The sequence below is a fragment of the Coregonus lavaretus genome (genome assembly GCF_964263955.1).
Source record: "Coregonus lavaretus genome assembly, chromosome: 5".
Classification (NCBI taxonomy): domain Eukaryota; kingdom Metazoa; phylum Chordata; class Actinopteri; order Salmoniformes; family Salmonidae; genus Coregonus; species Coregonus lavaretus.
The window spans coordinates 39256189-39272806 of record NC_139992.1 but is presented as its reverse complement, the minus strand read 5'-3'; the positions used below and the strand labels follow the sequence as shown (position 1 = coordinate 39272806).

The 16618-nt window shown below is 44.8% G+C and overlaps 2 protein-coding genes across 2 annotated transcripts in view; both read right to left on the bottom strand.

Moving 5' to 3' along the window:
• The window catches only part of mpped1 (metallophosphoesterase domain containing 1), a gene marked incomplete at its 3' end in the record, with an annotated part of 90653 nt that overhangs the window by 46903 nt on the left and 27132 nt on the right, over nt 1-16618 (bottom strand). The gene's annotated exons all lie outside the window — the stretch shown is intronic.
• Nucleotides 1061-16618, bottom strand: part of scube1 (signal peptide, CUB domain, EGF-like 1) — an 87437-nt gene continuing 71879 nt past the window's right edge. The window contains exons 10-23 of the mRNA XM_084161125.1: nt 13888-14004; nt 12933-13055; nt 12616-12735; nt 11003-11101; nt 9469-9585; nt 9025-9183; nt 8570-8764; nt 7596-7757; nt 6697-6864; nt 6381-6542; nt 5083-5280; nt 4692-4844; nt 4430-4509; nt 1061-4280 (exon numbers count right to left, since the gene is read on the bottom strand). Coding sequence (XP_084017251.1) covers nt 4128-4280; nt 4430-4509; nt 4692-4844; nt 5083-5280; nt 6381-6542; nt 6697-6864; nt 7596-7757; nt 8570-8764; nt 9025-9183; nt 9469-9585; nt 11003-11101; nt 12616-12735; nt 12933-13055; nt 13888-14004 — 2006 coding nt within the window. The 3' untranslated portion in view covers nt 1061-4127. The remainder of the gene's footprint in view (nt 4281-4429; nt 4510-4691; nt 4845-5082; nt 5281-6380; nt 6543-6696; nt 6865-7595; nt 7758-8569; nt 8765-9024; nt 9184-9468; nt 9586-11002; nt 11102-12615; nt 12736-12932; nt 13056-13887; nt 14005-16618) is intronic.

The following is a 16618-nucleotide window of genomic DNA, read 5'->3' as shown; positions in this document are numbered from 1 at the left end:
AGGATTGGGAGAATGTCATATGGTCAGATGAAACCAAAATAGAACTTTTTGGTAAAAACTCAACTCGTCGTGTTTGGAGGACAAAGAATGCTGAGTTGCATCCAAAGAACACCATACCTACTGTGAAGCATGGGGGTGGAAACATCATGCTTTGGGGCTGTTTTTCTGCAAAGGGACCAGGACGACTGATCCGTGTAAAGGAAAGAATGAATGGGGCCATGTATCGTGAGATTTTGAGTGAAAACCTCCTTCCATCAGCAAGGGCATTGAAGATGAAACGTGGCTGGGTCTTTCAGCATGACATTGATCCCAAACACACCGCCCGGGCAACGAAGGATTGGCTTCGTAAGAAGCATTTCAAGGTCCTGGAGTGGCCTAGCCAGTCTCCAGATCTCAACCCCATAGAAAATCTTTGGAGGGAGTTGAAAGTCCATGTTGCCCAGCAACAGCCCCAAAACATCACTGCTCTAGAGGAGATCTGCATGGAGGAATGGGCCAAAATACCAGCAACAGTGTGTGAAAACCTTGTGAAGACTTACAGAAAACGTTTGACCTGTGTCATTGCCAATAAAGGGTATATAACAAAGTATTGACAAACTTTTGTTATTGACCAAATACTTATTTTCCACCATAATTTGCAAATAAATTAATTAAAAATCCTACAATGTGATTTTCTGGATTTTTTTTCTCATTTTGTCTGTCATAGTTGACGTGTACCTATGATGAAAATTACAGGCCTCTCTCATCTTTTTAAGTGGGAGAACTTGCACAATTGGTGGCTAACTAAATACTTTTTCCCCCCACTGTATGTGCTCATGACCAAAGGAAAAATTAAATAAATATCTTACAAGAAAATAAACTTTGACTCAGTGTCAATTTGCACTTAGGTTTGTGTCCTCAGAACAGTTATCCTCATTTTGAGATAAGGGCAATATAGGCACTGTCAGCTACATTTTCTGGAACCATATTTCAGTATGTGTAAGCAGATGTTAGATGATGTAGAAAAGTAAAGTGTAACAAGTAACATTTAAACAAGGGAAGATCACAGAGCATAGTGGAGTTGTTTTTCTGCTACTGTTTTATTTGAATTTGTTCTTTACTGGATTTTCATGGACCAAACAATGGTAAAACACTGTGATACAGTTTCTCTCTTTGGGTACAACCGACTAACACAAGTGTTAAAATTATCCCTCTATAAAATGGACTAAGGTACCTACATACAGTATCTCTCTTTCTCTACCTCAATCTCACAAGCCACTCACACACCGACACACGCTCACTCTCACACACATACATAGAACATGCACTCTTTCTGTATCACACTGTCTACCCCCCCCCCCCCCCCCGACACACACGACAAACCCACACACAATAGAATACATTCTCAGGAAAAGTAAATCATACATTTTTTTGCATTTCATACCGATTTTCATTATCATCATCATCAAACACACTAAACACCCAAAACATACCTCAACAGAAAGTGGGTGCACCGTACCAACATTAGCTATACCTCTGCAGGCGGCAACCATTTTGAGTGGACTGAGTGGACAAACTCCTTGGTTGTATCTGAAAACATTATTAGCTGTCAAATCAATGCATGCCCCGCCCTTGCTCACTCAATTCCAATCAAAGCTCATTGGAGGAGAGGTTGCAAGGTCCCTCCCCCGGACAACCTCCTCCAATGAGCTTTGATTTGACGACTAGTAACGTTTTCTGACACAACCCTACATGGGCCAAGTTATCATTCTGATTGGAGAGAGCTTTTTGTAATGACCTTGTGTAGAGATTCTGTCAAACAGAACACAGACACCTCGTCAGAGGAAACGGCTCTACACACAACAGTGGGGGTTACGGTTAGACTGGGATGAACAGACCCTGGATCAGTGCTGGGGCACAACACAGAATTTATGAATGAGTGACTATATCTGATCCCATATCAGTGGCCTTCAGTATATGGCCTCTAGGTTAGAAGATACAAGCCATATAATTATGCTTATTGTCCTTGTGCCCAGCACAAAGAATTGAAGTTGTTTATAACCGTGTAGTAGCGGTGTATTAGCAGTTTAATAGGTGTGTAATAGGAGTGCTATATTTAAGCAATAACGCCCGAGGGGGTGTGGTATATGGCCAATATACTATGGCTAATGGCTGTTCTTATGCACAACACAATGCGGCGTGCCTGGATACAGCCCTTAGCCGTGGTATATTGGCCATATACCACAAACCCCCAAGGTGCCTTATTGCTATTATATACTGGATACCAACGTAATTAGAGCAGTAAAAATAAATGTTTTGTCATACCCGTGGTATACGGTCTGATATACCACGGCTGTCAGCCAATCAGCATTCAGGGCTAGAACCACCCAGTTTATAAATGCAAACGGACTCTGCTGGAGAGTGTTACAAGGGGGAGAACAATGAAAGTGTAATTTTGTCAGAACGTTTGACTACTTGCGGTCAGTTTGGGCGCTTTCTGGGTTATGGTTACAGTTGCAAGTGCTATGTACATACAGATACTCTCATAGACATCACAATACTTTCAAACAGACCTCTGCCTCTGTATCTCTGCTACTACATTCACCTCCAAACCAACACTCTCGTCATCACACAATACATATTTTCTCCACTTGCATTGTGCAGAAATATAAACAAACTTACAGATTTGTTATAGATATTAAATCAACAGTCTAGGTTGATGATTTACAGAAACTGGGAGAAGTCCAAATAGGACAGATTGAGAAAGTGGACACTTGTAAAAAGCAGGTGGTTTTGAGTATGCACTTAGTGCCATCATATAAGAAGCTTTACACAAAACACCCCTTTTCTCTGGCAGCTAGTCAGGAGGGTCTTAAAGGGATGAGGCAGTTAGGAGATGGGAGCACACCCACAACTAAAGTAGTAGTGCGTCGTTAAGGAAATTTCCCTTTAAATGATTACTTACTGGCAATACTGCTTTTCAGGCCAAATAGGTGGATTTGACAGTGTCTGTCTAAAGATATTGAACGCTGGGGGTTTCGGGTCTGGGTTACTAGTGTGGTGAGAACAAAACGGGACATATTTTTGCCTCTCTCTTTGCTACAACCAAGGTGATACATTTCTATACAACACAAAACATAAGGAAAAATGTAACTTAGATTTTTTTCTACAGTTTACAATATAAAATTCAAGTGCAATTAAAGTTCCAAATATTAGTTACATCACATACATTTCTCTCTATAGTAACGTCTGTTACTTGCAGGTAGTTTTTTCATCTTGTTATATATATCTTTCAAAAAGAAAAAAAAGTGACATTTTTGAAAATCAAACGTATTCGTTCACTGTACTCAGTTTGAGGTGGAATGGTCTGGGATGCTGAAATTAGAAATGTCTTTAGAAATAATTTCCCATGTGAAAATGCTGATGTAAAATATGATTTAAGTGCACCAATCGTTTTTTTTCTGACTTCCATCTTGTGCACGCCAGAGGCCTTTTAAAATAACAAAATAAAGATACATCCATGTACCTGCGTGTGACGTCACTCTCGCACACCATCTACGTGCACATACGTATGTTCACACAAACACAAATATACATACGTACATACATACACATACATTTTACTTGTAACCAACATGTCTGTATGTACATATATATCTAACATCCATGTTGTGGGCTTCTGCAAGTTCTTACACATATAAATATAACCAAAAAAACAACAACAACAACACAAAAACAAAACAAAACAAAAGTACAGGGGAAAAGGTGGAAAATTAAAACGAGGACTGCAGAAAAAAATGACAAAAGAGGGAGAGACGGTTCTCTGTTCCTGTGCAGGGAATGCTGGGATAGCGAGCAGGAGGAACTCTGGGTAGGGTTGGGGGTGTGTGTGTGGGAGAGGGGGGTGTAAGAGAAGTATAGGGGTGTAAAATAAGTGTTTGAGAGTAGAGGGGGTGTAAAAGAGAGGGATAGATTGGCGGGGGGTGTAGGAGAGATGTATGGGTATAGACTTGGGGATAAGAAGACATATGGGGATGTTGACAGGGTAAGGACGTAGGTGAAGAGTAGGGAGGAGTAGATGGTAGAAAGGGTGTGTAGGACAAAAATAAGGGGTAGGTGTCTGGGTAGCAGACAGGGGGTGTAGCAGCCTATTTGTATGGCCGTAGGAACCGTGTGACTTTGGAGCGCAGCAGTTTGATGAATGAGCGGGGGAACATGTCTTTGGACTCCTGTGCCGTGTACCTGAAGTAGTTCTGGGGGTGAGCCAGCACATCAAACAGGGCTTTGATCAGTTTTTTATCCTGCAGGGAGGAGAGGGGGAGGGAGGGAGAGACAGAGAGACAGATGGAGGGAGTTATCAGTGAAGATAATATACCGTACAGTGTATAGTATTATCTATTAATTACAATATATAATATACAGTAATTGGACATAATGGAGAGTTGCTTACTTTCAGTATCTCTTGGTGATTCTCTGATGCGTATAGCCTGCCGTCCCGGACAATGTCCTCTATCAGCTGCTGGTAGTCCTCTACAAAACAACAGACAGGAGGAAACACGGGGTTACATTATTCAGCTGACACAAAAAGAGACCTAAGATTCCACCATCAAACACACCTTGTCGTACTGTACATTATAGTGCACTTAATAAGGCACATGTGAATGTTAGGGAGTCTGAGCAGCTTAGAAGTGTAGAAGCTACAGCACACTGACCATCGTAGGTGACATAAGGGACTTGGAAGCCCTTGCCGCTGTTTCCCTCATTGGACTTGAACTGGATCCAGAGCTTGCGGGAGCGGGAGGTGAAGGCGATTGGCCGCTCGTAAGTCTGACACGTCTCATAGGTGGTGATGGAGGTGGGCAGGGCTAATGGAAGAAGAGGGAGGGTCTAAATATAATTTACAGACAGATGGACCAACCAAGATTTGGAATCAGCTGAAATAATAAAACTTGATGAATATTAAAATAGCAATAGGATACCCTGACGACAAGATAGACTAACTACAATAATGTAACAATCTAATTGGCTGGCTAGCTGATGAAATTAAATATCACGCTGTCTTATTGGCTGGCAGAGTAACGATGACTTCCTGGTTGTGCGTACCACTCTTTCTCATGACGAGCACATCTCCACACTCGTCTTCGATGGGGAGGAAGATCTCAGGCACCACGATGAGGATGCGTCTCTTGTGAGGAGGGTTGATGGTCCAGATACAGTCTACATTGGACGGGTAGTCCCCGGGGTAGTTAGGAGACTCAATAAAGCCTGTAAAGTCCCCCAGCTCACCCCCACACACCTGGTCTAAGACAGGGAGAAGAGACTTGGATGAGTAAGGGTGCACTGGAGACTATGGATTTAAATTGAACTAATTTAGCAGCAAGGATCATGTTTATAGCTTAGAGCAGTGGTTCTCAAACTGTGGGGGAGGGGTCGGCAGGGGGTGCGTGGGGGTCCCCCGCCCCCCCCCAAAAAAATAGAACAAGTGCTCAGCATATGTGGGAACTCCTTCAAGACTGTTGGAAAAGTATTCCAGGTGAAGCTGGTTGAGAGAATGCCAAGAGTGTGCAAAGCTGTCATCAAGGCAAAGGGTGGCTATTTGAAGAATCTCAAATATAAAATATATTTTGATTTGTTTAACACTTTTTTGGTTACTACATGATTCCATATGTGTTATTTCATAGTTTTGATGTCTTTACTATTATTCTACAATGTAGAAAATAGTAAAAATAAAGAAAATCCCTTGAATGAGTAGGTGTTCTAAAACCTTTGACCGGTAGTGTATATCATTTTTTTTAAAGAACTCAGTCCGGCTTTAAACTTACTTTTGAAAGTTGTAATAGTAGAATGCACAAGGTGCAATTTCAAAACTGGGTAGCACATCATCAGTTCCTCTTGTCATGTTAGTCATTACATACCTTAGAGAGCTATTTATAACTTGTCAGAAATGTCCAGATCAACTAGCCCCATGTCAGCTACCGTTATTACATCCATAGATGTTGTTGTCATTTTTTGTCACTCAAATATCACATGAATACACATTAGACATGACAAAATGTGTAGAATTGCAAGAAATAAGCTTAAAACCTGCAAAATTCTCTCCACCAACAAGAGGGGTGTGAACAGTTGGTGTCATGAGCAGTGCTTGTGCCCATAGAAATAGACGTGGCGTGTGCGCGGGATGTTCCCCAATGCTGGAAGGGAGACCCCGAGTGAAAAAGTTTGGGAATCCCTGGCTTAGAGTTCACAGAGGAAACTGAAATGTTTTAGCACGTGTCACACCATGACAACTTGTCATTTGTGGGCTATGGTCTAACGAGATGTCAAGCTTAAATGAGTCCTCTAACCATGTGCAACAGTAAAATAATTCACTGCACTAATGAACTAATGTGAGACGGCCTTACTCTTGCAGTGAGAGACGTTGGTGGCTCCGTCAAAGTCGGTGGTGGTGTTGCCAGGGCAGGTGATGCAGTAGTTCTGTCCAAACTCTGACTGGTAGGTGCCGGCTGGGCAGCGGATACAGCGGTGGTTACTGGAGTTGTAGTGGTGTCCAGGAGCACAGTGGACTATGGAGAGAAACACACACAGCCACAAACATTAAGTAACACATGCACAGACATTCTCACACACAAGCATGCACGTATGCAAACACACACACACACACACACACACACACACACACACACACACACACACACACACTCTCTCTCTCCGTGTTACCTTTGGCCTCACAGTCCCTGAAGGCGACAGAGCCCTCGTACTTGGTCATGAGGCCTCCTCCACAGGAGAAGCAGAGTACACGACCAGGCTCCGGCTGGAAGGAGCCCAGGGGACAGGGGTTACATGGACGAAACCCATCTGATGAATACTGACCAGGCGGACACTGGCCTGGGAGAGGTGGAGAGAGGGAGAGAGGAAGAGAATTCATAAGGTATAACAAGGCTCTATAACATAAATCTCTTCAACTGCTCTATGCTGGAAGTTCAACTTCAATGTTCAATGAGATCTAGTCAGTTCCATAGGTTCAGGTTTTCCAGAGTACTGCTAGTGAAGTTATGAAATAAATTCTAAATAAAAAGGCAGCGCCCAACGTGGGGCTCGAACCCACGACCCTGAGATTAAGAGTCTCATGCTCTACCGACTGAGCTAGCCGGGCTGATATATCTATGTAATCGTGGTCTCTGCTGCTTTCTAGAGGACAAAGTAGGAAATGCCTTGAAAGACTGTGCTCTCCAATAGAACTGGAATTTTGTTTAATAACCACAAGGTGGTGCCAAACTACAGCACACTTACATTTACATTTACGTCATTTAGCAGACGCTCTTATCCAGACGCACCTTATAGCCAGTGGGATAACCACTTTACAATGTTTTTTCGTTATTTTTTTTTGGGGGGGGGGGGGTTGGAGTAAAGGGGGGGGGTAGAAGGATTACTTTATCCTATCCCAGGTATTCCTTAAAGAGGTGGGATTTCAAATGTCTCCGGAAGGTGGTGAGTGACTCCGCTGTCCTGGCGTCGTGAGGGAGCTTGTTCCACCATTGGGGAAGACGAGCACAAGCACGCACACGCACACACACAAACACGTACACAAACACACACGCACACACACAAACACTCACCTCCGCACTGGGAGACGTTCTTGGCCCCAGCGATGCCCTGTCCCTCGGTGCTGGGGCAGGGTTCACAGGACAGCTGACCCATTGTGTCCTGGTATGTACCAGGGGGACACACAACACACTGGTCATGGTCTCCACTATAGTACGTCCCCACACCACAACTCACTGAGACAGGGAGAGAGATAGACATACATACACACAGAGAAAGAGAGAGAGAGATGAGAGAGAGAGAGATGTTTAGCATATCATGGTATGGTATATCACACATACACTGCATCAAACTGAGACAGATCGTCTCCCTTAAGTGTTCAATGGAGAAGATGCATAAAGATGGAGGAATTCAGATAAGACGTCATTGTTTTTAGCACTACCCACAGAGTTCTTAAACTACGGCGCACGACATGGTTCAATGTGATAGTAAATCAGCACAATCAACTTTTTCGGTTTTTCAAATTGCCGCCGTCTTGGAGCTAGAATTGGGATCAGGTAGGCATATACTGATACGAAAAAAGAGTAATGGAGAGCAATGTACAATTCGGCGAACTGAGCAAACAAGGTATTTGTGGTAAGTACATGGGGACCGCCATCTTTATGCACCTTCACCATTGGGTTAGGGTTAGGATCTGGTGACTGAGACTGGCATGGCATAGGCTTTACATCGTTGTCATGCTCATCAAACCATCCAGTGACCACTCGTACCCTGTGGATGGAGGCATTGTCATCCTATGGGGGCATAGCCATGGCAGCCAAAATAATGGGCAGCCTGCCCAGCATTTTTGTACATGACCCTAAGCATGATGGGATATTGATTGTTTAGGAATTGCTCAGGAACCCCACCTGTATGGAAGCACCTGCTTTCAATATACTTTGTATCCCTAATTTACTCAAGTGTTTTCTTTATTTTGGCAGTTACCTGTATATGGAACAGTAAGCTACAACAACTCCATATCCCAGGATGTCTTGCACAGGATGCTCACCACACTTGCCGTCCCGTAAGACCTGTCCGGTGCTGCATTGCTCAGCGTGCAGGGCAGGTTTCTGGGCCACCTCGTACTCAGTACCAGAGAACTGGATGTAGAACTGCTGCTTGTTGATGGACTTCCTCAGGGTCCGCATGGCACTCTGTAACCTCTGCTTCATACGCTCCCTCACACATGCCACGTTACACGAGTCTGGGGAGAGGAATACACACAGTCAGTATACACACACACACACACAACATACACAACACACACACACAACAAATACACAGAGTCCACGTTACACAAGTCTGGGGAAAGGAATACACAAGCACACACACACTCCATATAACATCAAACTCAAATTACTCACACCCATATACAGGTTACATAAGTCTAAAATGTGGAGTATATGCAATCAACACACACACACACATACACACACTGACCTGAGGTTGCACAGTCACACTGACCTGAGGCTTCCTCCTCCTTCATCTCCATCTCAAACTCAGCTGTGATGTGGGAAACCTCTTTGGAAGGGGACTTGCGTCCACGGCGCCGCTTCTTAGATGAGTCACACTTCAGATTGACAAAGGTCACCTGGCAGTCATCAGTACAGGGGAGCGGACCCCCTGAGAAGAAGAGGGGGAGGATGAGGAAGAAGATAAGGAGAGGAAGTTGATAGGATGCTGTTGTTCATTGTTTAGTATTGATTGTTTCGGATTTATGGCAGGTGTAAGGGTACAGCTCAGGACACATCTAACTGTCGGTTACATTACTGCTACAGTATCTTGCATCATGTATACCTTCTTAGTCTTAGTTCAGTCTATATTACTTGATGTTGTACACTCTAAGTTAGGAGTAGCATGTGTTATACAGTACAGTTTGTACAGTCAGTTAGGAGTAGCAGGATTTACCTTGCAGGCTCGGCTTGGATGTCTCTCTGTGTTTTTCCTTGTTCCTGGGTCTCAGGTGACACTTGGCATCTTTGATCTTGAAGCGGGCCTTCTGCTTGATGGGTGGGGGTAATGTATCTTCATTTACATAAAGGAGAAAGACAGAAACATACACTAATGAATAACCTTTTGACATCCTATGAATAACATCATAATTACGGACAGGAGTTTTATCCTGATCACCTGACCAACTCCTGGCCCTGAAGATAGTCTACTGCCCATGGAATATGATCACACACTTTAGAGGGCATCTCCAGGCCACCTTTATTGGTGTTCCCTGGTTGAGGTGAAGTTTAGGTCAGAGAGGAACTAACACAGCCAAATGCTTCATCACGCTCTGTCTGTCTCTCCGGCAATATGGCAAAACCAAAACCCACATCGTCACGGTGATTAGCAGTCCAAAAGGGAGGAAGGTAGACGGTAGACGGAAGGTAGACGGAATGTGTGTGTTTGTGTCTGTTTGTCGGTCATGTGTTGGGTGGTTGGGATGGCTGTCCTTTTAACGAGGTGCTGGAGACACACAAGGGTCAGAGAGTGTGTGTGTATGTGGTTATGGGTACGGTGTGTGAAGAGGGACATTGAGAGCGGAGCCAGGTAAACACACAGCACAGTGAGAGGCCATAGAGGGGCTGTGTGTGTGGTTCTGTCCATGAACCATTAACAGCATGCTCACCAGGACACCACTGGCTCCAGTTTGCTGCTGTAGAGCAGAGGTGCTGAATGGACTGAGCTGTCTGTGGTTTGGGACACAACATAAATCTGTCTTCATCCTCATCGTAACCATCATCATCATCATCACCACCCTCATCATCGTAACCGTCATCATCATCTGCCACTTCCGTTATCAGAGCGTGAAATTATAGACCGTGATGAGACCGTAGATGAACCGTAAGCGAACCATATGTCCGGGGGAGCTGTGAGATTCTTAGGGAACAGTCCAGGATTGGCGCTCTGAGGTGAGCTGTATTTCATATCACTTAACACTCACACCCCCAGCCAGATGGTTGGATGGGTCTTTCTATCTCTCCATCTCTCTCTCTCTCTCTCTCTCTCTCTCTCACACACACACTCTCCATCTCCCTTTCCACCTCTCTCTGGGTCTTTCTATCTCTCCATCTCCATCTCTCTCTCTCTCTCTCTCTCTCTCTCTCTCTCTCTCTCTCTCAGTGCATTCCTCTGGCCGTGCGAGGGCCCTCTCCCTGTCCAAAATCTACAGAGTGCTGAAGGAAATATAGGAGTGACGATATGGCAAGCACCAAAGGCAGGGGAGTGAAGATTCCGATGGAGGGAATGAAGAAATTGAGGAATTTAAACCCACCGACATGGGGAGAAATGAAAAGATGACAACTGCATCGACGTCAAAAGGTCATGACTGAGCTGCGAGACCCTGATCTCACTGTAAGTGTGTGTTTTATTTTAAGTGGTATGGTTAAATATCTTTATATTGAACAAAGCTTGACATCTCTGACTACAGGTCCCATAATGCATTGCATACCTGCACAGGTGAGCAGGGCGGTGGTGGTGTTCTTCTTCTGTGGTGCCTTCCCAGGTTGCACCGGCACACCACAGCTTAGTGTGTAGCTGTTCTCAGAGTCTGGTGGGACACAAACACAAATACATGTCAGTTACAACCCTGTCCACCCAAGGTCAATCCATTTAGACCAGCTCTGCGTGCAGTATCCCTGTCTTCTGCCACTGGTTGACTTGTTTATGGCTATTAAACCCACAGCCCTGAGGGACAGGGTGACATGGGACTTGAGGAAATATGGGATTGCTGTCAAAGTGATAGAGGGGCCCGTCTGAGGAGCAGTGTGACCCAATCTCCCTGCTCCGCTAACCGTCTGGGGGAGGGGTGTGTGTGTGCGTGTGTGTGTGTGTGTGTGTGTGTGTGTGTGTGTGTGTGTGCTAGCCATCTGATGGCAGTGTGTGTTTCTCTTGGCTAGTTGAGGTTCTGATGGAGTACGGAGGAGTAAAATACTTTTATTCGTTTTCTATGGCCTCACTTTCCCTAATATTTAAGAGCTACAGGAGACTGCCATATGAAGTCTGCCATAAAATAAAACACACTCACGCACACCTCAGACACACACACACACACACACACACACACACACACACACACAAGCATACATACACATTTCCTGAGGGATGGAGAAAAATTATTTACCGAATGACAGATCTATGCTCATTCATGAATGTTCACGCACATACGTACACACGTACACACGCACACATACACACACACACACACACACACACACACACAAACACACACGCATATTTAGTCAGAAATGAGGGATGAAGACTTCAGAGCTCATAAAGCGGGAGATGACTGATGAAGAAACAAGAATTTAAAAGCTTTCCTTCTCCCCCAAATGAAGACATTCTCCAGAAAGATAGAAAAGCACTATTATTTCACTTTGTGTTTGAGAGCTATCCATCAGTCTCACACTACAGCAGCCAAGCCAAACGGAGCAGGGGTCTACTCAAAGCAGTCCTAATGGAAATATGGCAGGCCCGATTAAAGAATGTAATTGTTTTACAGATGTTCCGTCTGTGTTAAGCACATTCGCAGAAGGACCAGGGTGCCTGCATTGACAGCCAATAGCTTTATAGCCCTTTATAGCCTCAGGGGCAACACCAGACAAAATCACTGACTGAGTGAAATACTGAGACATTTAGCTGAAATGCACCCTGATGGCCGGTGACTGAGATAGGTAGGTAGATAGATTAGGCCTTAATCTGAGTCCTTCATTCAACTGGGAAACTTTCAGTGGAGCTCTGCTTGAATGGAGAGCAGTGTGAGGACTGGCCTTGACCTCTAGAGGGCAGCAGAGAGTATGGAGTGGCTACACAGGCATTGGTCATTGATAAAAGTCAGCTGAAGACTAGCGCATCGGACTAAACCTCACCAGACCAGTCCAGGTCAGAGAAGGTAGAGGATTAATGTACTTTAGGGAGTGTAGATGGCATATTGGGGGGAGTCAAGGCTAAAGGCTAGGATTCTTCTGGGAAGAAAGAGTGAAGGTTTGGTCTTTGGTATGAGTAAAACAGTTCCTCTTTGCTGCCAGGTGTGTGTGTTGGGGTGTGTAGGATTGAGCCACGTACCTGCGAGGAAGAGTGCGTTGGAAGGGCAGGAAAGCGAGCACACCTCCACCCCGCCTCTCTTGTCACAGCTGAGCTGGGCGCGCGGCGCTGGCTTCCCATTGGGCAAACACTTCACCGCCTCTGAGGAACATAGAGGGTCACATCACCATGACAACCACGACCCGTCACAGCACAAAAATTATGACACACACACGCACGCACGCACGCACTCACACACACACACACACACACACACACACACACACACACACACACACACACTCTCCTATGTCTATAGAAAACACACACACACACAGAGTAGATGTTTAGGTCCTTACTGATGCAGTCCTTCCTGTTCCAGTGGAGCTTCTGACCAGGTGGACACAGACACTCATAGCCTCCCTGTGTGTTCACACAGCTGTGCTCACAGCTCCCGTTGTTAATGCTGCACTCATCTATGTCTGAGACACATCCACATAGAATACAGTCAGAGGGTGTGTGTGTGTGTGTGTGTGTGTGTGTGTGTGTGTGTGTATGTGGTTGAGTATCATCACAGTTCAGAGTGACATCATCAGACAGAGCCTGTGCTATGAGTGAGTGTGTGATGTCATCAGTGTGAGACAGACAGCCCATGTCTTCTCCGTGCTCTATATCTGACTGACTAGTATGTGTTGACTGCTAATGGAACGCCCTTTAGACAGTGGCCTGTTTAGTCTACCACTGAAGAACATGGCTGTCAGCCAGACAGGGCCAAGTGAAGTGGGATCACAGCACACACACACACACCCGTCAAACCTACCGCCTCCGCATGACATGTGTGTGACAGGTACAACACACACACACAAATGCCCTGAGGCAGGGACGCAGGTACAGAGAGTTATTCAGTGAACTGAGGTGTGAATGTGTTTTCAGCAGCAGCCGTCTGCTGTGCTGACGTGCTCAGTTACCCCTCACCAACACACACAATAAAAAAACTCTCTCTTTTTCTATTTCTCTCTCTCTCCCCTTCACTCTATTTCTTTCTCACTCACTCTTTCTCCTTGTCAGTCTCTCAGGGCTTCTCACTTTGTGTCAGTCAATTCCTTTCTATCTGTGCCTCTCCCTAGCTACCCGTCTGTCTAACTCTTTCCCATGTCTTTCTAAGTGTGTGTGTGTGTGTGTGTGTCTGCCTGCACGTGTGTGTGTGCATGTTTGTGTGTGTGAGTGTGTGTACAGTATGTGTGTATGTTTGTGTGTATGAGTGTGTATGTGCGTGTGAGCGTGCAATCCCATGCATGTCTGTGTCATACTCACCTCCGCAGTGTGTGAGGCCGTACAGAGTATATCCCTCCTGACAGACACACTCGAAGCTGCCAGGGTAGTTGACGCAGGTGTGGTCACAGGTCCTCTCAAAGGAACACTCGTCAATATCTGCGATAGAGGAGAAACACAGAACATATGTAATACAACTGTTTACACATGGGGTCTCTCCAAAATGGCACCTTATTCCCTATATAGTGCACTACTTTTGACTAGAGCACCATGGCACCCTATTCCCTATATAGTGCACTACATTGGACCAGGGCTCCTAGTGAATAGGGTGCCATTTGAGATGCTGCCATGAGTCACTCTGACCATGCCTTCACCAAGGACTGACAACAGTATAACATGCTAAGATTAGGACAGAGTTAACATCCATATTCTCAGTACAGTATACTGGATATTGAATGTATTGAGTTTCACTATGGGGAGTTCTTTGAACTGTCTTTTGTTTAGATTGCTAGAAGCTGTGAAGAGGAATTTCCACTAAAAGGACAACACATCTGAACTGTGAACTGTCAGTGATGAGACAGTGTGTGTGCGTGGAGTGGGGGCTGGTGGACTGGACACTGCAGGAGCATTTCAAAATCTTCTGTCTGGAATAACAGTGTACATTCAGCCTTGTTATGTGGGTGGGAGTCTAAACAGTGACAGACTTACAGGGTGTGTGTCAGTAAGGACGTCAGGTTGGTTGCTCAAGATTCACACGCATAAACACACACACACTGATCTGTGTACTCCCACACAACATATAGACATGCCTATAATCATGGTAAAGGTTAGTTTAGACTAGTGCAGGACTACAATTACAGCCACAAAGAGCTGAGATACACACACATGCAATACACAGACATTGACAATTAAGTCATTTTCCTTGGTTGTAGCAGAGAGCATGTTTGCCTCCTTCCTCTTGAGAAACCAACAAGCTGATATATGAGTCATTCTTAGATATTACTCTCCTCGGCTCTTCTCCACACAAACACCCATTATTCAGCCACAGCTAATAAGACCAGTCCATTAATCAGCCTGGAGTTCAGAGTGGAAAACAAACCAGAACTCTGCTCACTAAACAACCCCAAGAGGTCTTCTCAGTGGGGACTTCCAGATCCAATTCAGTCCTTCAGTCCAGCCCTCCAGCCCAGGCCTGGGATAGATCAGACCAACTCACTGTGGTCAGGAGCAGGGCCTGTATGTACAGTATCAAGCATCTCAGAGTAGGAGTGCTGATCTAGGATCAGGTCCCCCCTATCAGTTTAATCATATTCATTGTGACTTAAAAGGCCAAACTGATCCAAGATCAGCACTCCTACTCTGAGACACTTTGCAAATGCAGGCCCTGGATTTGGTTTATAATTGTTTTATTTTATTTGAGTGAGAAAGATGTCATGACATATTTGGGTGGCTGACAGTAACAACAGCATTACTTCAGTCCATCGTCTCCAACTCACCTGGACTATTTCAATACAAAGTCATCTGGGCTGTGGAGATTTACAGGGGCTAAAAATACAGTGTGTTATGATAAAGTTTGTCATGAGGAGGAAGTTGTTGAGGCCTGGCTTCTGTTGGCTGCTGGGCTGCTTTGCTACAGTCCTCCGGGCAACTGTCTATATGATGGGCTAGGGTTAGCTTAGCATACCCGATTAATTAAACTAGCATCAGACCACAACCACAGCCACCGTGCAGCACTGGAATGACTTGAGAGAGGTGCTGCTGTATAATCTCATTTCACAGAGAGGTGCCTGTTGTTGGCTTGGCTGATGTGCAGGTGTCTGTCTGCTTGTGGGGGTAGGGTGTAACACACCCAAGGTTAGTGTCCCTGTTTATTAAAACCCCAACCAATCTGTCTATTCCCTCTGAATAACCATCCTGTGTCTGTAAAGCTACATCTCTACTCCCTCTGTCCTATTGACCTCTACTGTATTGGTTTAATACAGCTACCTGTTGGGAGTCTTTATGTTCCTGATGATTATTGCACACCCCATTCTCCATCACCCCTGTCCTTGTACAGGCATAGGGGCTGCCTGAAGACTCTCTCTCTTTCTCTTCCCCTCCCTTTCTCTCTCAGGAGGAACCTGGCATAGCTGTAGCTAGCTCTTCTCAGACACGTATTACCAGGAGCTATTTTCCCTGGAAGAGCTTACCAGCATGGAAAGAATTAAAACATTAAATAAATAAAAGTTAAAAATAAAAATCTGAATAAAAATACCACTTGTTAGCAGATGGAACAACCTGCGTTGTTGGACACGGAAGCTTAGTTTACAGTCAGGTAAGCTGATGGGGGGAAGGAGCGTGTCAGTGTGTGTGTGTGTGTGTGTCTGTGTGTGTGTTCCTCCCATCAGCACACACCCAGGCTGAGTGTGTTATTGGCGTGTATGGAGTTGTGTAAACTGTTTGTCGGCAGATATTTTAGTGTTTAATATGACAGTGTTGATGTTTAATATGACACACACACACACTGGAATAGAGTTGTTTGGTGTTTTTGGTTCGGGTACAAAAACACTGCAGGGTGTTGTTGTTAATAAAATAATTTGTGATGTTTGCCTCTCCTGTCTCTCTTGCTGTGACTTGTATAGAGGAATCTGCATTCGTCCTCCAAACATAACCAGGGATTAGATATGAAGAGAGAAGCAGAATTTCTTAATACAGCTGACAGTAAATTACACCCACTTGAGGATGTCAAGTCAATTGTAATAACAAGTCATTCAAGGTGAATGATTTGTAGGCC